The 23,697-nt window shown below is 39.7% G+C and overlaps 2 protein-coding genes across 2 annotated transcripts in view; both read right to left on the reverse strand.

Moving 5' to 3' along the window:
* TTC39A (tetratricopeptide repeat domain 39A) overlaps nucleotides 1–7,375 on the reverse strand; it is a 51,274-nt gene extending 43,899 nt beyond the window's left edge. The window contains exon 1 of the mRNA XM_077182509.1: nucleotides 7,181–7,375. Within this exon, the coding sequence (XP_077038624.1) occupies nucleotides 7,181–7,215 (35 nt within the window). The 5' untranslated portion in view covers nucleotides 7,216–7,375. The remainder of the gene's footprint in view (nucleotides 1–7,180) is intronic.
* A 3,469-nt stretch (nucleotides 7,376–10,844) lies between these two features.
* Nucleotides 10,845–23,697, reverse strand: part of EPS15 (epidermal growth factor receptor pathway substrate 15) — a 47,853-nt gene continuing 35,000 nt past the window's right edge. The window contains 8 exon segments of the mRNA XM_054638616.2: nucleotides 10,845–12,762; nucleotides 14,624–14,802; nucleotides 17,502–17,664; nucleotides 18,177–18,253; nucleotides 19,458–19,527; nucleotides 21,147–21,283; nucleotides 22,111–22,146; nucleotides 23,398–23,488. Coding sequence (XP_054494591.2) covers nucleotides 12,616–12,762; nucleotides 14,624–14,802; nucleotides 17,502–17,664; nucleotides 18,177–18,253; nucleotides 19,458–19,527; nucleotides 21,147–21,283; nucleotides 22,111–22,146; nucleotides 23,398–23,488 — 900 coding nt within the window. The 3' untranslated portion in view covers nucleotides 10,845–12,615.

Below are 23,697 nucleotides of genomic sequence, written 5' to 3' on the forward strand. Positions count from 1 at the left end.
GAGCATCTAATGGCAGAAATTATCTGTTTGCTAGATTACCCAAAGCAGAACCAATAATGAAGACATACACTGCAGAAGGAAGACCCAAAAATGATAAACTAGCAAAGGACAATTCCAGGAAGGTACTCTGAATCCATTAACATACCTGATTAAATCTCTTGCTGGTTTTATGGCATCCTGTACAGAAAAGCCTGTGCTGCATTTGGTAGAAAAATTACTGTAATAGATCCACAGGCTGCCCCAATAATGACTCCATTTCATGTTCCTAACAGCATTGTGTACCTGGGCCACAGCAGGCGATAAAAGACATTACTGGGTTTTTTTTCCCTAGTAGGAAATAACTACTGGTTACAACCCAAAATTAACTGGCTGGTTCCATGGCAGGATCACAGGCTACTCTGCAAAGGTTTTTCATCATTCTCACTAGATGTTTGTACAATTTCTAATTAATATTGTATTCTCCAAATAGTCCTTAAAGCCCTGTACGGTGAAGGCTCTAGCTGTCTCTGCCAAGTTCTTCAAGACTTGATTTGGCAGGTTTTTATTTGAATACTACTTCTCTAGAAACAACTGTATGCTCAGACAACCTTCACTCTGCAACCTCCCCCTCCCCACATACACGTATGTTTTAAGTAAAGAAAACAAATGTAAAAAACTCAGATCTGAATTATTTCCACATTTAGGCCATTTCCCGGCTGGTTTTACAAGGTTCTTTCCTTCCTTGCTTTTGGGCAGCAGGTTTTGCAAGGACAGTCATACGGTTCTTCTTGTGGCTTTGTTATTCATGAAATCGTTGTCCTCTGCCCCAGGGACCACGAGTGGGGTTGCTTCACAAATCACAACCACAGCACATCCTGGGAGTTGCAGCAAGAACTGCTCTCCTTACTCTGCTGCATCCCCATTGTCTCTAGCTGCAAACACAGGTCCTTGGAATATCCCAGGCAATGCCCCTTTTACTTAAGCACCAGATCCCTTCTATGTCAACAGCAGTATCAAACAAAATGAATAAGCAGAAATAAGAAAAACTAAAATCTGGAATACTAATGAATAGTAAAGCATCTTAAAAAAAATGTTTTCCATTGTCAAAAGGAAAGAGACACACGGTTTTTGAGCATGGGAGTTACCATATTTATGCATAATTTTATTTCACTGTCTGCATGATGTTGGCTGGTTTCTTACTATGACTTTGCAGTGCATAAGCTTTGTGATTTGTCACTGGGTTTACAGACTTCTTCAATAAAAATAGCATCTTGAACCTTTTACTGTGCAAAATTCTAAAGTACTCAGCCTCAGTAATTACCAGAACTTTACAAAGAAAGGTAAGTCTGAGGTTTGTGCCTTTGTAGTAATGCTTTTAATAGTAATTCAAGAGCTCCTTCAGTACTGTGAAACATTAAAAGCAAGTTAAATCAGTGATATCCTAAAATATGGATGCATTTCTCTGCCAAATCTACCTTATCTGCATAAGTCAGCTGCGGTTGCGTGCATGGGTAACTTCATTTGGAGGAGGAGGGTAAAATACAAAGAATCAAACACCATTTAAGCTTCACCAGTGCTAACACTTCAGTCATTCCCAGACGTGAGAACTTCCCAAAGCACATTTCAAAGGCCTCAGTTTCAGCGTTAAGGAAAGTTCCCTGTCTGAGCATCCAGGAGCCACTGGCAGTCACACTCCCATCACCTGAGCTGGGGCCAAAGCCCCTTCACAGCTGCACATCCCACACAGTGACACAGGCTCTGCCTCAAGTTTCCCATAACAGAGTCTCAGATGTCTCAATCCTTCAAATTATTTCATCTTGGTGCAATAACAAAATAACAGCTTCAGCTGGTGCCTCTGAGGAGGGACTCTGAACAAAGGAACCCCCAGGCTTTTATCCCCTCACAGACTAAGCAGGGAAAAGTCTGGGGGTCTTCATCCCCTGCTGTGTCCCCAGGTGTTCCTCCCTGTGCCCTTTGTCACGCAAAGGCTCAGCAGTTCACATCCCATGGTACCAGGATGTCCTTCCCACTGCCCGTTTTCAAAAAGATATAGAAACATGGAAATTCTTGCCATGACACCATTTTCTGTCCTCCTAATGCTGGATAATCACAGGGACATCAGGAGATAGCAGGGTACACCTTTTCCAGTTCTCCACATCATTCCTAAACTCGCTACTACTTTTCTAAATAGTTGACTTTGAGCAACACTGCACTACAAGTTGTCAGCCTGAAAAAAAATCTCAACATTCAAAGAGAACAAAAACCACAACACTTGGGAAGAATTCTTTTCTTCTGCAAGCATTTCCAAACCCACAGGAGATCAGAAATAATCTTGCATGAAAAGAACAAATAAGCAGTTCTCACAATAATTTGTTACTATTCAGTTTTCAGACAATACAGAAATATCTTCATAATTCAAAAGCAAGTAAGTTAATGCAAGAAAATTAATTCTCCCATATCCCTTCCTGTTCTATGTGCCAAGCTGTTAATACCTCAGCATTTATCTTTCTGTGTTCCTGAACACTTTTCTGGCCCATGTCTAAGACTCCTCAGTGCTGCAGAAATGCCATTACTTCAGCAACAAAAGTAACTGGAAAGATTTCAATATTCATGTTCTCCAAATATTTTGCATAGAGACACAACAGTGATACAACTCTGGAATTCATAGTATTTCAAGTTGTACATGGAGTATGACACCATTTATTTTTGAAGTTAATTCAGCTCTCAAATCACTGAGTTATTGATGCCTCAGCAATGTCAAAGGTCTTTTAAAAAGCTCTTCCATTCCAGCAAAAGCTCACAAATCAAAGGGTTGTGACAAAGCAGTGCAGTGAGCAGCACAAAGACCAGGGAATTGGCAGAGAATCGTGTTCTGCCCTTGGTCCCATCATGTTTAACTTGGACCAAGCAGGATCTAGTTTGCATTAGGCTCACAGTTCTCATCCTGTATTTGAATGGGCAAACAGTGCAATAAATTCATTAAGATAGGTTTGTTCAGACAAATAAAATGTCGGGGGTGTCATTTCTACTGTTCCCTTTCCTTGTTGTGCTGCCATGGCTGCTCAGAGGGTGAAATGCACCACCGTGGGTGAGCCCTCCCAGTCAGCAGAACTGCCTGCATCAGACAGAATGAAAATATAGAAAAAGACACACAATCCTGTCTGGGATATTACAAAAATAAGCCCAAACATCCTGCAACACCACTGATCTATTGGAATGTTCAAGGAAAAGGTTACCTCACACAGGATCAACACTGAAATAAAACAAATATATTCAGCATTACAGAAATTAACAGTATTGCTGCAATTAGGAGTAAATTTTCATCACAAATCACACCACAGTAATTTTAGCAAGCTTTAATAGCTCCTCTTTTTAAATTCAGATGATCTACAATCTTTGTCACTGTGAAGGGTAAGTGTGATTGATATCATTCCTTTTGGGGATTTTAAGGGTCTTCAGACAACCTTATAATACCCACTTGCTCTTTTTTCTAAGTCCTCTGACTTTTCAGTTTTCCTGCCTCTGGTCCACCTACACTTCTGACATGGTTACTCTCAATTTTTAAAGGTCTAATTTTCATCTCACTAAAATTAATGAGAAAAAAAAATCATCAAGAGCTGCACTAGACCACTACCATGCAATGGTACTGAGCACATTTAGGTACCCAGCTAACAAAAAAAATAAAGCATAAAGCAAAATGCAAACTTACTCTGCTGTGTTCATGGTAAGAAGCCAGACAAAATCTGTGAGATTTGCTTTTCCTAGGGACTGCAAGGTCAGGGTAGAGATCTGTATTACTTCTGAAATCAGACTGGGTGAGGCTTAGGAAGGGAAATCAGGTAATTCCCTCTTTTGGTTGGATTCTGCACTGATCAGCAATGATAAAGGCTGGCTAGGTAACAAGAGAGCTACCTGGGCATGTCTGGTTTGTACTTGTTTATGCTGACTTACACTTCACTTCTTTCAGACTTCAGTGTGGTGACCAACGTAGAAAGGATGAAACACACATTCTGGCCCAAAAAGCATTTTCCTGCAGTACTTCATGTGAGTTGAAATGCTTCCTTGTTTGGTTTTATTTCATTTGGTTGGATTTGGGGTTTGTGTTTGGTTTTTTGTTGTTTTTTTTCATTAAATCTAAGCAAAGTTTTTTCAAAATAAATTACTCTGTAACATGTTTTGCTGCAACTTAAAATCATGCTTTTTAAAATCATTCCACTGCTGAACAGTATCTTAAGCTCCCATAGAAATAATATATAGGAATGACACAAAATACTTGAACAAATAGGGGATTGCTGCTTTGCCTTTAATCATTGCTTTATGTGACATTACAGATTATGTTTCCCTGAGAGCTTCCAACAGCCTGAGTTTATTCTTCAGAAGTCACCTGCAAAGCATACTTCACAGCACCTTGATCACTAACAATGGCACCTGCTCTCCAATTCAGTAAAAATTCAAGCATGGCACTTCAATACACCTTTACAGTTCTTTGAACCTGCCCACTGAATCAATACTCAAGAACAGAAAAAGAAGTACCGGTAGAAAGTTGCCTTGGCACTCAGCATTGCCAAGGCCTTTTTGAAGAGTTATTCTTCAGCACAGTGGCTTCAAGAAGAAAATAGTTATTATTCTTTCCATTTCAGAGTGCAAAAGCAACTAAGCAAACCACCTGAGAGAAAAAACAAAGCAAACCAAAATAAGCAAGGCTGATGCTGAACTCGGATTGACAGATTCAGTGAGACTGGGATCTTTCTGTCAATTTTTCCCTTTCTGACAGGAAACAAGGGTTGGTAAAAAGTAAGTTTTAATGCAGATGCAGTGAGAAGATTTCATCCGTTCAGGATGGCAATTTTAGTTAGAAAGAAATGTAAAATGACATCCAAATTCAGTACTGCATTCTGTTTGATATACAGCTGAGGCTCCAGCCACTGAGTCAAGTGTATCTGAATGACCATCCTGAGGTTGAGACTTTCTTCTGACAATTGCTTTTTCACAACAGATGACTGAAAGTTTTACTATCAAGTTGAAGACAACAGCTGAAAATCTCTAAAATGGGAGGTCATTTTTCATCACCCCTGCTCAAATACCTGTTTACTTTTCAGTTCCAATCATTCCACTAGATCATTTTTCCTCCAACTATGATCTGATAATCTCAATCTATTCCCAAAACACACATGATACCTAAAGAAACCACAAATTCAGATCTGTGGAAACACTGTCTGGGAGCTTCATTGGGATTTTAAAGGACTGATTTAGTAAAATGTGGGCTACTATAAGGAAATAGTAATTTTTTCCCACAAACTAGCCAAAATCCTCATGGATCTCTTCAACACTTTGTAGCACAGTACTGGAAACACCTGAATCCCTTTAGATCCCAGTGCAGTATCACCCTGGAATGGGAGAGCTGGTTCCAGCAGATGGAGCTCCAGAAAGGCAATGAGGAGCCAGCACCAAGAGCTCCAGCAGCTTCAGTAACGCAGACTTTCGGGACAGCCTGCCCGACCTGGAAAATTCACCCAGCTCCCTCCTGCTTCTAAATATTTCTGCACACTTTGTTCCCCGTGCTGAGAACTTCCTGAAACACAATGCAACTGCAGTCCCTCATCCTGCTGCTACTGTCAGTGCAAACACAGCACCTGGAGGTCATTTAATGGTATCATTTAACATCATTATTACAAACACACAGCCCACCTCTCCAGCCTGGAGTTAAAAAATATTTTTAAACTTCCTGGGCCATCCGTTAAAGAATTATGAAGATAGAGCATGGCAATAAAATTATATAAAGCTCTTAAAAACTACAGAATCATAGAATTCACAGGGCTGGAAAGGACCTTGAAGGTTCTCTCATTCCAAACCTGTGCTGTGGGCAGGCACACCTTCCACTATGCAAAGTTGCTCAGAGCCCCATCCAACCAGACCCTAAGTACTTCCAAGTAGGGGTTATATATAAAAATACTAATAGACAGGTCATTTTTGATCATTGGCAAGTCTAGCACTCTAGATTTTTAAATCCCACAGGACTTTGCTGCTTTAAATGCCACTAGACCACCTTCTTTGATCTCTGTAATAACTCTAACATTAATATCAATGCCACCAAAAGGCACTGTTGTACTAAAGCTTCTGTAATCTAAAGTTCAGGAAATGTTTTTTCCCATCATGGTTTTTTCAGCAGAAATAAAGTCTCAGGTAAATGTTTGCTGTTTTCAACTTTAAGATAAAGGGAAAGTGTGCAGCCAGAGAGAGCACACCACTGCTCCAAACACCTGATGAAGAACCATGAACAGAGCCATTACCATTCTTCTAAGCAGCAAACTTCTCCAACAACTGCACTTTTAAAAGCTTCTACTCCTGCACAGATGATTATAAATGTCTTATGTCAAATACAGAATCCACAAGCTGACCTTGAACGAAGCCACGTCTAAAATTTAACACACCATCATCATGGCGGAAGAATGTTATTTGCAGACTGATTCAGCTTTGAAGAAACAACTCTCACACGCACACAAGGGAAGTTTATGTATTTTAGGGGCAGTGGGAGTGCACACCTGGAATGGAGAAAGTTATCCACCTGCAGTTGCCTCTTGAGGGTGAGCAAGAGGATATTGAGTTACAGGGTAAAGAACAGCCTTTCGCTGTCAAGGTGTGTTGCAAGCTGCACAAACAGGAGCTCAAGCAAAAGGACCTGGTCTTCCACAGACACGGCACGCTCTTCAGCAACCCTTTGAAGCCCAAAGGCAATTTGCATATAACTACTGAAGGGCTGCTGCGCAGGTATGTAATTAGCTCAAGCTGATGCTCTTGTCTAAGCAAAAAGAAACCCCCCTCAAAGTGCAAGAACCAGCTTGTGCCCGCGCAGTGGCTCAGCCGGCACAGGTGGGCACGGTCCCTGCCCACATCGGGGTCAGCCCGGTGACCGGAGCGGTCCGCGGCATGGCCCGGTCGGTCCCGGCCCGGTCGGTCCCGGCCCACGGCCGCAGGCGGCTCCGGCCCCAGCCCCGAGCGGCGGTCGGGTCAGCCCGGGGGCCCGACGTGCCCTCAGCGGCTGCAGCGCCCGGAACCCCACCGCCCTCACACCGTCCCGCGGCCGGACCCTCCGCTCCGGCCCCTCCGCCCGCCCGGGCCGGAGCATCCCCAGAGCCCGGCGGAGGCGGCGCTGCCCCCGGCGACCCCCGGCCCGGCCCCCCGGCCCGCCCCAGCCGCGTACCGAGCACCGGCGCTGCCGGCCGGCCGGGCGTCCATGGAGGCGTCGCGACGGGCAGCGGCTGAGGGCAGGGCGGGAGGGCGGCGGGCACGGCTGGCGCTGCTGCTGCTGCTCCCCGGCGGCCGCCGCAGCCCGCTCGCATGGTGTGTGTGGAGCGGCGGCAGCCGGAGCCTCGGCGCATGTTCGGGCAGGGCCGGGCCGGGCCGGGCCGGGCGGAGGGGCCGCCCCCGCAGGTGAGCGGCTGCGGCAGCGCCCGCCCTCCGCCGGCGGCGGGGATGGGGTAGGAATGGGAGGGGAGGGCACCGGGGGAATGCGGTGCTGCCCCCGGCCCCACCGCAGCGCTCGGGCGGGACCCGGGCGTGTCGCTCCGCACCGAGAACGGCCCAGAGGAACGCGGGCATCGCTTCTGTGTGCTGGAATTGAGAGTCATTAATTCCTCTCGAGAAAAAGCATGAGGAAAACGTAATTCATATTTCGCCAGTTTATCAATTAGCTGCACCTGCTGCCAAGGCAGGGTTTGCCAGGGTGCAGCCGTCCACCCCCAGCACAGGGGTCAGCGAGTTGTAGCACAGGAGTAACACCCCAAAGGGCTCACACAAGTTATGACCAAATTACATAAATAAATAATTAGATCTAACTAATTAAATTCTTTAATTTGTTCATTAACATAAAATTCATAAACAAAATAAATATTTACAATTTTAACTTGCCTCTTCCATTAAAGAAAAACAAACCCACTGAAATTGCAAATAGAATATGCAATACTGAAAAAAATTGCATTACTTTGGCCATTATTTATGTTATAGTTGTATCAATCACGCAGCTTCAGGGTTACAGGGATAACAGTTCAGAAGAGATTAACAAAAGAAAGGAGCCTGTGGAAGGAAATGAACAAGGCAAAGGAAGGCAAAGGTATACACGGCCGAGGGTGTGGCAGGACAAACAGAAGGACTGGGTTGACATAAAGAAACAATGGGCACATTAACGGGAACAGTGGGTGTATAAGGTTAAAAAAAGAAAGAATTTATTAGCTGCACACTGACAATGTGGCTCGTGACGCGAGGAACCAGGGGTGGGTGGCAGGACGGGCTCACGCTCCAGCGCTCGGGGTGCAGCTGCTCCGGGAAGAGAGGCAGACATCCAATGACTGAAGGACGATTCCCTCTTCTGACACCAGCCAAGAAGTCATGATTGTCTCCACTAAATCGAGCATTTTAGCTCAGTGAGGGATAGCAAAAAGAGTTGTGACAAGCACCTTCCCGTGCTTTCTTTGCCAAAAGAGCTGTTTTGGTACAAAGGCAAGCCCACGTTTTCCAGCATAAAATACCTGTTTACATACATTCCATTTTCTGAATTGTGAGGCTCATACATTCCAGCTCCCAGCGTTCACAATGAAGCCAGACTTTCTGTGCAGTTCTGCACTTCAGCCCATTGTCAGCAGCCAGTCACAGCTAACTTAAAGAATATTTTTATTAATAAACACTCCAAAATATACTCTAAATTGCTTTTTACAACTTTTAGAATTATATGTTGTAGGAACAAAGTTGAAAAAGCTAAAACAGAAGGACAAATTTGCTCCTCTGAGCATAGTATTGTATGTATGAGAAGAGCTCTGCTTTTAATATCTGACAGTAAAATAAATATTTTAAGTTAAATGGATAGGATATTAAAGAAAATTAGAGAATTTAAATATATGAGTTTAACATTCAACAAGTACTTTACCTTTTTCAGGATTCAGGGTCAGTGATTTAAACCTCAACTGAGTTATTTATTCAGTAAAAATTATTACTGAATGTGGGCCCAAAATGAGATTCACTCTCCAAAATCCTCAGAACTGTTTGGAACTCAAGGACCCTAATTTTAAAAATAAGGAGGTATAAGCAGAGTTTCAGTAAGTATTAAAAAAATTCTATAAGGATCTTACCTAAAAACCCACCGAGTCTTTTAAAATGACTTTTTTCTTTGTAAGTGACCACACCTGTTCATGTACCATCTCAGGAGAGGCTGCATTCTATGGAAATCAATCCTAAAGACCTTCTGGCTTTGAATACAAACATTTCAATGCTACATAGTCTTAACAGAATAAACAGTAACTCTGGCCACGCAGGAAAATCAGTTTGTGTGGATCAGAGTGAGTCTGGCTCATGCAAACCTGAGAGAGCTGACAATTTGCAGTGTCACAGGAGCTCTCACCAGGACTTCAGACCTCTGAAGTCAAAGGCAAGAATTTCTCCCTGTATTACCAGCAAACTAAACCCTCAAATTTCTTGTATAAAACAGCACTTCTGTTAAATTCTTTATTTATTTCCAGTTATTTGTATAGTCCTGTACAGGACTGCAACTGGCTGCTTATACCAACAGAGAAAACACCTCATAACTTTGATCCTATCTACAGGATACAAAAAAAAAAAGGATAAAATTCCTTTTACTCTGCTCAAGGTTGTCTTTCCAGATTAGGGCAGTTATGTAATAACTGTGAGACCTGTTATCACTTACAGAACAGGAAATGGCTTCGCATGAAGTGGTTTGTCCATACTCACTTATTAAATCAGCAAGAGATAACTAGAAACAACATCCTGACCTCCTGAACACACATCCAAACAATGCAGCATTTTCCCCCTCTATCACCTGCTCTAAAAACTAATGCTCTTTGTTTTCAGTTCAAGTCTAAAGTCCAGGCAGCTCCAGATGTCTCCATTTTGGCACCACAGGAATTCTCAAGTATTCTGAGCAAGGAATGGGAATGCAGCTGCTGTTATTTATATGTGTTTTGCTATTCCTCATTTCTTTAAAGAGCTTGAGGATAAAAATGACTTCTGTTTCAGGATATTACTGACTGATGGCTTGTCAGCTGAGGAAGTACAAGTTCCTTCCCACCTTTTCTGGGATAACATTATGCTGTCTTCCCTCCCTTCCTCTTTACTTCTGCACCTTTTCTAATTTAAGCTTCAGAGGTCCCTGCAAACACAATTCTGCAGAGAATTCAAGAGTTCAGTAACATTACCACGGGCAACTAAACTCCACTCTGCCGACCACAAAAGATCAAAAAAGATTTTTCATTAGGGAAAATCACTGTTCTCTTCCTTCTTATAAGAAAAAATTGATGCACCTGAAAGCCAATCTTCATGTTCACTCTGGTTAACAATGGAATTAAATTCAAGAGTATTCACTGACATGATACAGAATTCCATAAGAAAACACAGGACTTTAGTTGCCAATATTTTGAACAATTATGTTACTTTCCCAATCTTACCCTCTGCTATCTAAATCTGGTATCACCTAAATTACCATCTGTCAGTATTGCAAACACAAGACCATGAAGTTGCACATCCCCGTACACAATGACGTAGAAGATTCAGGCTAAAGCATAATTAAACACTCATAAAACTTCCTTAAACTGAAGTCATAAATTTACTAAATATTCAAATTCTGAAACGGCCAATTTAAACTTAGGTAGGTAAATGAACCTGTTGAGAAGTTCCTGGGGAAATAACACAAGACAACACAATTGTGCCACTGGATCCTGTTCCTGTGAGGGTGACCCTGGCAGGTGTGCAAGGTGGCAAAGGCCACAGACACCAGGCTGCAGTCAGGACACCTCACACTGCAGTACATGCACACAAGGCTTTGCATCTCACAGCACCCTCTTGAAAAAACAGGCAAACAGTTCACATTTATGTACTTAAACTTTATTTCTTCATAATTACAGGCTATTGTTAGAATTTTTAAACAAAAGGGGAGTCTATAAATAGAGGCTAATCCCACCTGAACAGGTTGTTTAAAAAAAAAAACCAACAAAACAAACAGTTAAAACTTCATAAAGTAATGCCATTTAGCTCACAGCAGTGGTTTGTTGGTAGTCTGAGTAAAAGTCCTATAGTCAGAGTCAGTAACATGAAATGTAACATCAAATGACTCAAAACTTTAAATCCCATAAAGGAAAGCAGGAATATATATATAATATATACATATAATATTGTGTTGGTCCACTGAGTATACATTTTTAACAAAAGATAAGAAACTATGTAATCCAGTTAAGCATATGATTTGCAAGATTAGTGTACACTCATTACAAAGATGTATAAGATAAGTTATAACTATTTAATACTTGCAAAATTTTAAGTTACTTTTTTTTTTGAGCAGGTGTTTAAATGCTCATCTCCCAGTGCAAAAGAAAAACCATCCCAGTCAGGTTACTCATTTTTTCTTGAAAAATTGAAAACCCTCAAACTCATGCAACAGCAGCATTGACAGGTAATGGGAAGAGCTTAAATATACTGAAGTGTGGCTGAGTTCTCCCCCTTTGCCCCAGTGCTTTGTGTTGAAACACTTCAATTTCCTCAAAAGAAATACCACAGGTTAAAAGTGCAAGAAAAAAAACCCCCTTCTAGATGTTTATGCTGCTGCCATCCATTTTCCTTAGATAGGGTACAAGATTATTGGTTTTGGAATTATTTTAATGAAACTGATTTTCCAAATAGAATTCATTCAAAATGAACAATAAGTTATTTTCATTAAGTTATTTTCATTAAAATTCTATCAATCCTACTCTGACTCAGTGACCATTCAGAAATCATTCAGTTTAAGGTGCAACTATCAGTTGGCATTCAATAAATTACATATACAGAAAACAACTGTGGTTAAAAAAAAATAGAAATCAGACTACCTGTTTTTTCTTTCTATTTTCAATCCTATTTCAAATGGAACTCATTAACTTGCCAGTTCAGCTGCATATTTCACAGGCAAATGTGGCTCAAATAGCAGTGGGGTCTCACAATTTGACAGTCACCTTAGCCAACAGCAAATGCACATGAATTTTCAGTTTAATTGCTTTATAAAACAAAATAACAGGTCTGTCTTAAAACCTATGATCATGCAGGAAAAGCAACAAAGGTTTCAGAAAGACATACTCTTTCTGATGGAGACTTCATGAAGATTATGTTAAACCCAACATAAAATCTTCAATGAGGAGAAAAAGAATCTATATGCATACATATAAAATAAAGCACTCTCCAACTCTGGCATTACTAAAACCCCTTCAGAAGAATAAAAGGTTTCCAGTGACTAACTGCTTGATGGGAGACAGTCAGCCATGACAGAATAATTGCTGTGTTCACTTTTTGCTCAATTACCAACTGCTGATAGATTACAGTCAAACCCCAATCTCTCTAACTGCATTTTATAAACTGATTTGCTTTCAGCTGGGAAAAGTACTTTGCTCTCCTGAAAACTTGAGAGAAATTGAATGCTAAACTTAACAATTATTCAAACAATAACCAAAAGGATTAAATTTAGCAGAAACATTCACATCACTTTCAGAAATTAAAAACCTTTCATAGTTTCTTGTATATATGCATTTTCTGATTAACATTTAAATAGGTTAGGTACTCAGGAAAAGGGACAAAACAGTTTACATCAGATAAATCTTATTCTAAACTTCATGCTTCTGATATTTCAGATTTACTGAGTGCAATAGCCAGTTCCAAGTCTTCTTGCTCTTGCTGTTTTAGTCTTGCCAATCTTTCTTTTTCTTCTCTCTCACTTTCTCTCTTAGCCCATTCAATCATGTCTTCCTCAGTAGAATACTGCAAGTTTAAAAGACAAAATAAGACAGATTAATAATACAGTGATAATTATTACTGTCCAAACAGTCAGTTAAAGGGACAATTAGTTTTTCAATAGTTATACATATTCTAGTCTTCAAATATTACTTGTTTTGTAGTTGTAATAGACTAAATTGGATTAGTCTGAGGTTTTACTATTAAGATGCACTGAAGCCATCAAAAGGATGTATTTTAATGAAATATGCCATGTTTGAAATTTCAGTATTAAGTTTCTAAAATGTTACTGAGCAGAAAGTGCTATAATTTAAATACAGTTTTATTTGGTTAAATACCAGTCCATACAAGAAAACCTTTGAATAAATCAGGAGAACATTTTGCAAAGCACACTCCTATTCACACTGTAGGCCGTCCTGATTTATCCTGATTTCATTAGGGATGACTTTTCCAGGTGAAAATGACTGCAAAAATTTAGCTCTAGATTGACTGTTTCTGAATGTGTAGATGACAAATACTGCTGCCAAGAAGCAGCAAAATGATAAGGGTAACTGTAGAGTTAGAAGGCTGGTAGTAATACAGAGAAAGGTCAGCATGATATTAGAGAGGGGAAAAAGAACAGATTATTTCCATGTATATTGGTGAGAACTGATTGTGAACTAAATACCTCTGGTACAATGATTATAAATCAGAGACAGCTAAGGGTATTATCTTAAATAAAACACAAAAGATTGTGCTAAAGTTTCTTCCTAGCAAACATGCAGAAAAATTAAGAGGTAGGTGAAGCCCCTGTGCTCATGGATGTCCCAGCATTAACTGAAAGGGTTAGAGGTTAGAGACTCCAGGGGTCAGCTTTAAGCTGCATCCTGGAGAAATAAAAGCAGAAACACCTGAGTTTTCTCCATGGTGCACTCAGTATTTTTAGTAACTGCAGCTGGAAAATAACACTATTTCCTTCACAAAGATAATAAAAAATTTTGCCACTCCTCTCCAAGTGGCTTCTCAGTCTCCCTAACCACTGCCACAGATGGATAACCACATTTCAGGAGTTACCATGCTCCAAGACACACCAACCAGTGCAAGTCTACTTTGAGAGCCTGACAATCCTTAGTTTACTTCAATCAAGCATGTAGCTTATTAGGCCTGAACAGAGAGAGCAGTATGGTCAAGATACTGTAAATGCAAATTGCATTTAACAGGATTGAAAGTGAGATGGTGCCTTTCAAAACATCTATTTGCAAAAGCTCAAAAGAAAAAAAATAATATATAGGTATGCACAAACCTTTAGATTTGCTTCTACTGCTTGGACACCACGACTTCTATGAAATGAATTCTGGTTATAAAGAGACACTTACTATTTTACTTCATTGTGCATAAGTCTGGAATTTACTAACCATTCAAAACTCATCAAATTATATTTCATTAACATACACTGTTATGAGGCTGTTTATCAGTATTTCAGTACATTAAAATTATGACCACAGTTCAGTGGCAGTTAAATTACAATGACATTTTGGGTTTTTTTTTAATTGGGTAGTTAACAGTGTGCTTGTTATAGGTTTGTAATTTAAATCTGCTGCACACATTGATACAATGGATAATCCCTAGAACATAGATATTTTTGAAATACTCTCCTCTAAAAGCTAGAAGATCTCTATGAAAAAAGGCATAAAACCAATGCAATTTAAACGTTAACTACAACATTTTGTAGCATTTTGTTTTAGGACAGCCTCAGCTGTAAACTAAATGCAAACACTGTTTTAACTGGAAGCAATATCCCTTGTGTACATGGGATATGTTTTAATAATTTAAATAAGACTGAAGACTTCAGTGTGAACATTTCAAAGCTGCCGTTATACTGAAACAAATGGAAAAAGCGTTTACTCACAGTACTGAAGTTTGCAAAATTGTTGGGGTCAGCCTCTTTACTGATGCTGGTGGGAGCAAATGGATCACAGAATAGATCTGCTTCTTGTTCTTTGGGAATGTCTGGGGTGGGGAAAGGCTGAAATGGGTCGCTCGACTTAAAGGAATCTGAAGAGTCTATTTGATTGATAGGTCTTTTCCCTTAGATTAAAACGAATTTAAAATGAATTTCAGATAGCAGGTAATAACATGCCAAAACTAGTAAAAAAAAACCCCATTCAAAAGCTACTTAGAATGCAACCACTTCCCACAAACTGGTGGAGCTGTAGTTTCAGGGGAAGGGTTGCCAATTTAAAAAATGAGGGTACAGCCCACACTTTCTGAAAGGGTAATCAGGTAAAAAGGAACACATGTATGTTAATGAGTCAGGAACACAGTTTATTAACTGTTTTGGAAAGAGAATTTCTAACAGTTTTGAACACCTATTCTGTCAGCACAGTATTGTTTTCTGGTTATCAGCTGTCTTTGATCATTCCAGCAAGGCTCTTTTATTATTTCTTTGGATCAAGTTAGCACAGTTTTATTCAGAGAGCAGAAATACATTACATTTATATGTTTTCAAAACACTATGGTCCTCTCCCTAAGCTAAGACCAGGAATTTCTGCAGTTTAAAACAAGGAGTATGATAACAATCACAGGCTGAGCTGCTTTGTTAATTCTTGCCTAAGAAGCTGCAAAAAAACAGAATCAGGGACAAACCCTCACTTATTCTGTTGGGGTTTTTTCAGCTTAACCCCAGTCAACTTTCAACACCATTGAGGACATTAACCCAATTACTTCCAAGAAGAGCTGAGCTGAATTTCACCCCTCCACTCCCTCTGTAGGTTACTGTTTACACAAGAGGTTTCAGTGCAGTTTCCTGAATTCTGCTACCAGGTTCTGCAAGTGGTTCCACACTTGCAGTGGCTGTATTTTAGAACTTGCTTCTGTTTCCATTTAAGATTAAAACTACAGAATTGAACAAAGGTGCTTATTATTTAAAAAAAAATTTTGAAAATTAACCTAAAATTATTTCATAAGAGGAAAAGAGATTCTCATCTGGCAATGATTTAGAGATTTGGAGAACATCCCCTGGGAAACATATTATTTACTTAGACACTTGCCAGCTAACCCAGCTGTCTCTCTCACTGATGATGTTCTATTCATGTATCACTGATGATATTGTGCTCCCCCATCCCTGGAAGTGTTCAAGGCCAGCCTGGATGGGACTTTGAGCAACCTGCTCTGGAGAAAGGTGTCCCTGCCTGTGGCAGGGGCTTGGAACTGAATGATCTTTAAGGTCCCTTATAACCCAAATCATTCTGTGATTTTACAGTTCTGTTACTCACAAATAATGCCTGCCTATTTCTTAAAAAATGTGGGAGAAGCATCTCCAAATGACAACCAGGGAATTTTATTTCTGCATGGGAAGGGTTAATAATTGTAAGAATACAAAATACATAATCACCAAATCTTCCCCAAAATCAAAAAAATGGGAATGTTTATCAGTATCTAGAGAAGCAACAGAATTCAGAGGCAACAGCCCTTCTACACACTTTCCAGCAGAGAGAAGAACTACAAGAAAGATTTTTGGGTATTTCATTGAAAAAGCATTCCATTGTTTCAAATCAAACCAAGGAAGTAATTAGAAATAATTAAATGTAAGTGCCTCAGATTTTATTTCCATTAGGAAAATAATTAATTGGGAATGTTTATCAAGATAATCACATTTTTAGTGTGCATATCAAAACCACCTATTTTTTCCCAATTATCTGTTGCTGAGGAAGCTGCTGCTCCACCCCTACAAGCTTGCCTTCCAAAAGTGCACCACGTCACAGCCACTCCCATACAATCAAGTCAGAAATCCTTTTTATGTTTAAATAAGGACCAACATCAAACATTCAAATTATCACCACTTGCCATGTCAGCTGATTTAATATTATTTACAATGGAAATGATGACTTGCAAGGCATTAGCATGAACCAGATCTCACACCAACATTAAGAATCAAACAGATGAGTTTAAACTTCAGTATGAGCACTCCTGTATCTACTGTGCTCCCCTTCTTTTGAGGAAAAGATGAATACACATTTAACTTTCATGCCAGTTTCTCAAAACATCTTAAGACTCATCCACTTAGTGTAACAGTGAAACAAATGATGCAGTAGAATTTTTAAAGACAATGAAACAGAGGACAGAAATTTTTAAAGGAATACTAGAAATATATATTCTATATTTGCAAAACCAAACTGAGAGTGAGGAGCCTGTTGTAATATGGCCTTGTTGCAAGCACAAGAAGGTGTTGTTATGCATGATAATCATGGCCTTTTCTGGAAAGCAGAGTGGTTTGTGCCATGGAATATCCCAGAAACTCCACTATCACTGAGGGGAAAACAGCCCAGGGAACTTGGCTTTATTACTGTTACTGCTACAGACCTCTGGCAAGGCCACCTAGAAAAAGTTAACCTGAAAATCTAAGCCAGTTCTTTAACCCTATTTAATTCATTTTCCATTAAACCCATCTGTGTTTGCAACATACAAAGCACACTAAATTCTCACTTTAAGCATAATTTAATTCAAGATTCACAGTGTAGCACATTAGCAACTATTTAACTTGCAGCTATGCTGTGTTCTTGCACACACTTGTAACAAGTCTTTTTTCCTGTTTTCTAAATCCTTTGTGTCTTCAAACTCCAATCCCAAACACCATGCAAAACTTTGAGGAAATGATCAGGAATGGACTTGTTTCACATCTTGCTCGTTTATTTTAAACTGAGACCCTTTACCCTCCCCTCGTGATTCCTGTTCCTCTGCCAACATGAAGCAGCTGATTGTGAGCACATCTCAGTGTCAGCTCTTACCAGGTGGTGGTGGACAGGGCCTGGTGGGAGTTCCTGTCTTAGGGGGCAGTGCAGGAGGAACATCCTCATTTTTAGCTGGTGCTTCCTCAAACAAGTTTTTAGTTATGGTGACACTGCTGACAGAGCCTGATATGGAAGAGCTAAAGGGATCCTCGTTGTTGGCCTTCAAAAAACAAAACAGCAACACACACATTTTCAGTGCAGTGCTACCAGACATCCTCTTCAATGATACAATATTAAATCACAACTAGAAGTTTGGACTAAGACTAAAGAAAATACTTTTGTTTGTTTTTACACATATCCACATACTCCAGAAGATTTGAACAGAAAGAAAAATCAGGAATGGTTACTGTGCACAGCACTATAAAGTTGAAAGCAGTTAAACATGCAAAAGTAATACTTTTGCTGCTAAAATCAGCAAATTTACAAATAAATAAATAAATTATAGCATCACTGGAAATCACTGGAAATAGAGAGAAAATACTTATCAAGCCGAAAAGATTACATTGCATTCTTCACAGAATTTCAGGACAATTTGCTATCAAGACCTCTTTTTCAAGCAAATCAGCCATTATAAATGTTTAATAGTGGCAAAACTGTAATGAAACTGAGTGTGCTTTGCCTTGTCACTGCAGTTTCATGCATTTTCTGTGAGTAGCAGCAGCTCCACATTACCTTGGACAGTGTGCTGAAGTCAGCAAAGCCACCTTCAAAGGATTCACTTCCAAACAGTGAGGCAAAGGGGTCTGTAGCTAAATACACAAATCAAGCCAAGAATAAGATTAAAAGTTAAATATAAAAGACTGAAAAGAAAAATTCCCTCTACTATTATTACTAAATAGCAACCATTACATATTTTGCAACTTCAAGTAATTTCAAGTGAAGTATTTTATGTGGTGAGCATTTCAAATTATTAAGAAACTTTTTCAAAAATTCTAAGTGTCAACTTCCAATTAAGAACAATAAATCTGAAGGAATTAATTCAAAAGAAATACTGGTAAGTTTTCCTACATCAAAAACATTTAAATTCCACTGAAAGTACCAAATAACCATACTACTGGAAATGTTCTACCAAGATACATGTATGTATACACACAGAGGTGCTTTTTGTGTGCATACACCTATACATATACAGACATATATATATATATATATAAATTTATGTGTGTAAATATATATATATATGAACATGAACCAGAGCTCTTTTCTGACTGCAGACCCACTTGTGGAATCAAATACCTGAACCTCATCATCCCAGTCTAATTCAACAGTACCTTTGCATTCCCATGTGCCTAAAATGTGTGAAAACTGCAGTACAGTAGAGAAGGAAGTGCCATACTCATTTCTGCATCTCTAAAAAACACCATTTTTTCCCTAGAACTAAAATTAGTAGGTTTACAATACAAAATCACACACAGGCTCCTGTTTTGGATTATCACTTGCAAGTGCAGTTTAGGAAAAGAGGAGTTAAGAGCCTTCCCTAAAACATCTTTAGCCCTCAGATGAGAGAGGGGTCACAGATGGAGCAAACTTGAGCAGTAAAAAAAATCTCAGTGGAGGAGTTACTGCATTCCACATCTACTCTTGTGGTGCAGAGCTATCCTGATGTTACTTACACAGTAACATGAAATCCCTGAAAACAACCCCACTGGGAAGCAGTACAGACCATCCAAACAGCCCAAACACTTAGATCAGGAACTGCCCCAGTTTTAGTAAAGCAGAGGAACAGTTTTTGTGGAATCAGTCTTCAGTGATACATACTGCAGATAAAGTCAGTTTTGGGTTATAAACTTCCCCCATGAAAACAGGTACCTTATGTCACACTTTTGGGAAAATTCAGAACACAAGGGAAATCCATATAATGCCCTGTTGCAAATTCAGTTAAAAGCCTAGAAACAAAAGCAAGCAAAAGCAAAAATAAAACCCAAGAATCTTGATATTACAATCTACTTTTACCTAGATCATTTGATGTAGTGACAGTGGTTCCACCAGGAGCAAAAGGGTCATTCTTCTTTGATATCTCTGTCTAAAATAAAAAATTGCTTTGGAGGGAAATTTGTTTTCAGCTTAAAAGATTCTTCAATCTAAGAATACAGTCACCATTTATTTTAGTTTAGAAGTTGTAAGATAACACATTCTGGAAATAGCTTTTATCAGCATCAGTAAACAAGCCTATTAATAGAAACCCTTCCTCTCTGTTTTGATTAATATTTTGAAAGGATGGAAAAAAGGTACAATATGTGCAACATACTTGGTAACAGCTAATGCAACAGTCAACAATATCTACTGCTCATTTTGGTCTCAGATTTCTACAACCAGAGCCATCTTCAAGGAGGTCTGAGATTTTGACACTCCAGAGAGGTGTGGTAAAGCATTTAGGATGAATGTATAACTTCAGTTCTGAAGTACAGATCTCAAGAATCCACTGCTAATCCCACACCACAGCTCTGACCTTCCTGGTTTTTTCTTCCTTTGGACTGTAATAAGACCAAGAGCTGATTACATTAGAATATCATGACTTTGGAAAGGATAGTGTGCTAAGTACTACAAATTGTAGAAATCTAGTTTTTAAGGCTGGAGGTGTAGGCTGTGGTGTGTAACAGGACCTTGAGATCTGCACAATGTGCACACCATGGGCAAGGGCAGGACCACCACTGCCAGGTGCACTGATTTCTCACTCTTGGCTGCTGTGGGTCCACCCCAGGCACACTCTACAGCCACTGAACTTGCTTCTTATTCCACATGTATCTGAGTTTTATTTATGTCTATGAATGTTTTATGTTTTACACAAAGCTGGAAGTGAGGCATGAACAGAAGCAGCATTGAAAACGAAAGGAGATGGCAAAAGAATGGAGACAAAGTGAATGGCATGAAGAATTTCAGCTGCTTCAATTGTTTGTCTATCAGCTTTAAATATTACATATCCAACAAGTTCTATATACCAGAGAGAGTTTTATGCCCAACTCCACCTTATTAAAAGAGTATTCAGTCACTGCTCATTTATAATGTGAGCTAAAAGCTAGACTGAAGTACCCCTGAAAGAGGGACATTCAGTAGGCATCTCCACATTACAAGAGACCTTTGGTGATTCTTATTAAAAAAAAAAACAAATCAGACCAAAACCTAAACATATACCTATAGAAAAATCTGACTTTTCTGAGGGGAAACCCCACACACCACATCAGATTTCAGATAAAATACAGCACATAGTTCTTGCCCCTATAGCGTGTGGAGGCAAAAATCAAGTGTCTGAGCATAACCTGATGAGGTTGATCCTGACTTTATTTCCATTTATTATGTTCCACCAACTAACAGAGTTTTTGGAAAGCTCTAAAGCTTAACAGAGCTTAAGTCATTGTTAAATAATGACAGAGCTTAAGTCATTACTGTCAAATGCTCTTAGCTGTGGAGCAATGAAGATCCACAATTAAATACTTTAAAAATGTTTTTATTTTTACTTCTATTTCACCTGTGACTATTTCTAGAAAATAGGACACAAAAAGACAAGACAGAGCCAGGGGATCAGAGGTAACCTTTATATGATTTCTGAATATCAATTTTTTAAAGCATGTCTAAATGTACAAAGCAGGTTATTTTGTCCAAATCACACAGAGAAAGCAGTAAAAGGTGTGACACCAGACTTACTGTGGTATTATTACTGTTGTCTGCAGAACTAAATGGATCAGTGCCAGCAGTCACAAAAGGGTCGGTGGAGGATTGTTTGAAGAAAGAGTCAGCTGCAAAAGGGTCTGAGCCTTTGAAGGGATCACCACCAAAGGGATCTAAAAAGTAAACATCTCCCTAATATTTCTGCTTGCTTTACTTAGCTGATATCTTAAAAACTAAACAATGTATCACCTTTTCTCATACTGCTGCAAAGTGACACATTTAAGGCCAAGAAGCTTTGAAGTAGGAAATCTGCCTGTGAATAATTTGTATTCTGTGATTCAAAACATCAGACAAGGCAACGTTTTCTGCACATCATGGAAACAGCAGTTCCAGAATCATCTCAGCATACAGGTTCTTTAACCAAGCCCCTAAAAATGAAGCATTTTACAAAACCTAATGCTCCTAAGAACTCTCCTGGCACTTCCCAAGCCCAACTGATGTTTCTTATTTGACACTTGGTGCTCTACCCTATTTAACTGTTGCTTTCCCACTGGTTATTTGGCTTTTTTGCCACCAGTAACTTCACTCAGGACCAAGCAAACAATTCAATGACATTGCCTATACAGTTGACCTAAACAGAGACTTCCCACCTGTTCAATACTTGATTCTAAAGGAAGTTGGTATGTTAAGAGCCCTTAAAAGAGCACAGTTCCAATACTTTGCAAATAAAACAGGCAGCAAGTGTTTGGGGTCTTCTGTTCATCACTTTCACATACTTAAATCCCAGCTAAGGAATTTCCAACAAGAGCAAAATTGACTGGCACTGGACTTCTCTGAAAAGCTTTTACATAAGTGGCCAGGTGCTAATGTCACATATATTCTATCACAACTTTTTGTGGCATTTCCACCTACTTTTTTTCTCTGAAAGTGGTGACAATTTTCCCCACTAGCAAGAACCATCTAGAAAAACAAAACCATTATGAGTTATAAAGCTACTTACCAATTTTTCCAAAAGGGTCATCTTTGAAGGGATCATCTGTTCAAAAGAAAAGCAAATATTCATTAAAGAGCTTATTACCATCATGAAACACCCAGAGAATCAGCCATCCCCAAGCTGCATTTCCGTTGGCTGGTGTCCACAAACACCCACATTCTGCAGTATTACCACTGCAGTAATCCAGGCCAGCTACTGAGATGAGTCCCAGGTTTGTTTAATTGCCACAGACACTGTGGATGGCAGCTCCTAAGTGTTCACTTCAGTACTGGATGCATGATCCCAACTCATTTCTACTTTCTCATGTTCATCTGAGAGACAGATATCCTGTCTCTTAGCTGTGGGTATCTACCCCTAAGGTTTGGTTCTTAACAGACAGACCTTTTCTCTTCTGAAAGAAAAGCCTTGCTGTAAGATCACTTCAATATAAACAAAAATCAAGCAGTATCTACACAGAAACATTGCAACTGTTTTAAATTAGTTTAATTTATTCATAAAATATTCAATATTCACTGACATTCTTTCAGAAGCCAAGTGATCTGAAACAACTTTAGCTTATTTTCCTTTCAAAGCAATACAAGCTAAATTGATCAGACCATGTTGATCTGCAAGGGTGTAAAATCATATTAATGTGGCTGAAAACATCTGTTTCAGCAGTTAATTCAAAATAACTCCCCTTTCCCTATTGGCTCCATATAGGCAGATCATTCCTTCCATAAAAAATAAGAGCAGAGCAACATCATTCGTCAATGGCAAGTTCTTAAAATAAAGCCCAGCACTTCCACAAGATGAACAGATGGTGCAGCTCCACATTACCTTGTTCTGAGAGCCAAACTCCCCAGAAATAGGCCACAGCCATTCATTGTGAACCACCCACACCCTCCCCACAGCAGAGCCCAGAGAACCCTCTGCTGACCCCTTTGTGGATGGGGGCTGTCAATCAGATCACTGACACCACACACATCACAAGCCTGTGCCCACACCTTTACAGCCAAAATGCCACCAGGGCAGAGGCATGGAGGGCATGGGGAAGAGAAGCCCTCAGGAGGAGCAATGAGGGAAAGGAGCAATTTTCAGAGCTCATTAGGAAGTCCAGATGAAGGAAGGAGAAATACCCCAGAACTCTCATTTCTATCACTTCTATTTCTGTAATGCTATTGGCTTCAGGCTCCTGTCACCCACACATCTTCAGATTTATCCTATAAAGAGCAGTCTTAAGGTGAAGATGAGTCTGATGCATTCACACAAGACCTGTTTCTGCAAATCTGCACTTAGAGAGAAATGTTTACTTACTGCCAACAAAAGGGTCAGACTGGAAGAACTCTAAGCTGGCTTCAGAAACTAGATCAGGCAAGGGATGAGACTCAGCATCAAATGGATCTTCCTGGGCAATGCAGACAGAGACAAACATATCAAATTTTTAAGACTTGCAAGGATGGAAAACAGTTATGTCATCTCCTGTTACCATTCAGTGGTTTCTTAAAGCTTAAGGCAAAGAGACAGCCAGAATTCTATATAATTCATCAATGGAGATCCAAAATATTGTTCAACAACCTGCCTGCTACAGGAGATGTTTTCAAGACATGACACTAA

The sequence above is a fragment of the Agelaius phoeniceus genome, chromosome 8, assembly GCF_051311805.1.
Source record: "Agelaius phoeniceus isolate bAgePho1 chromosome 8, bAgePho1.hap1, whole genome shotgun sequence".
In the NCBI taxonomy this organism is placed as follows: Eukaryota; Metazoa; Chordata; class Aves; order Passeriformes; family Icteridae; genus Agelaius; species Agelaius phoeniceus.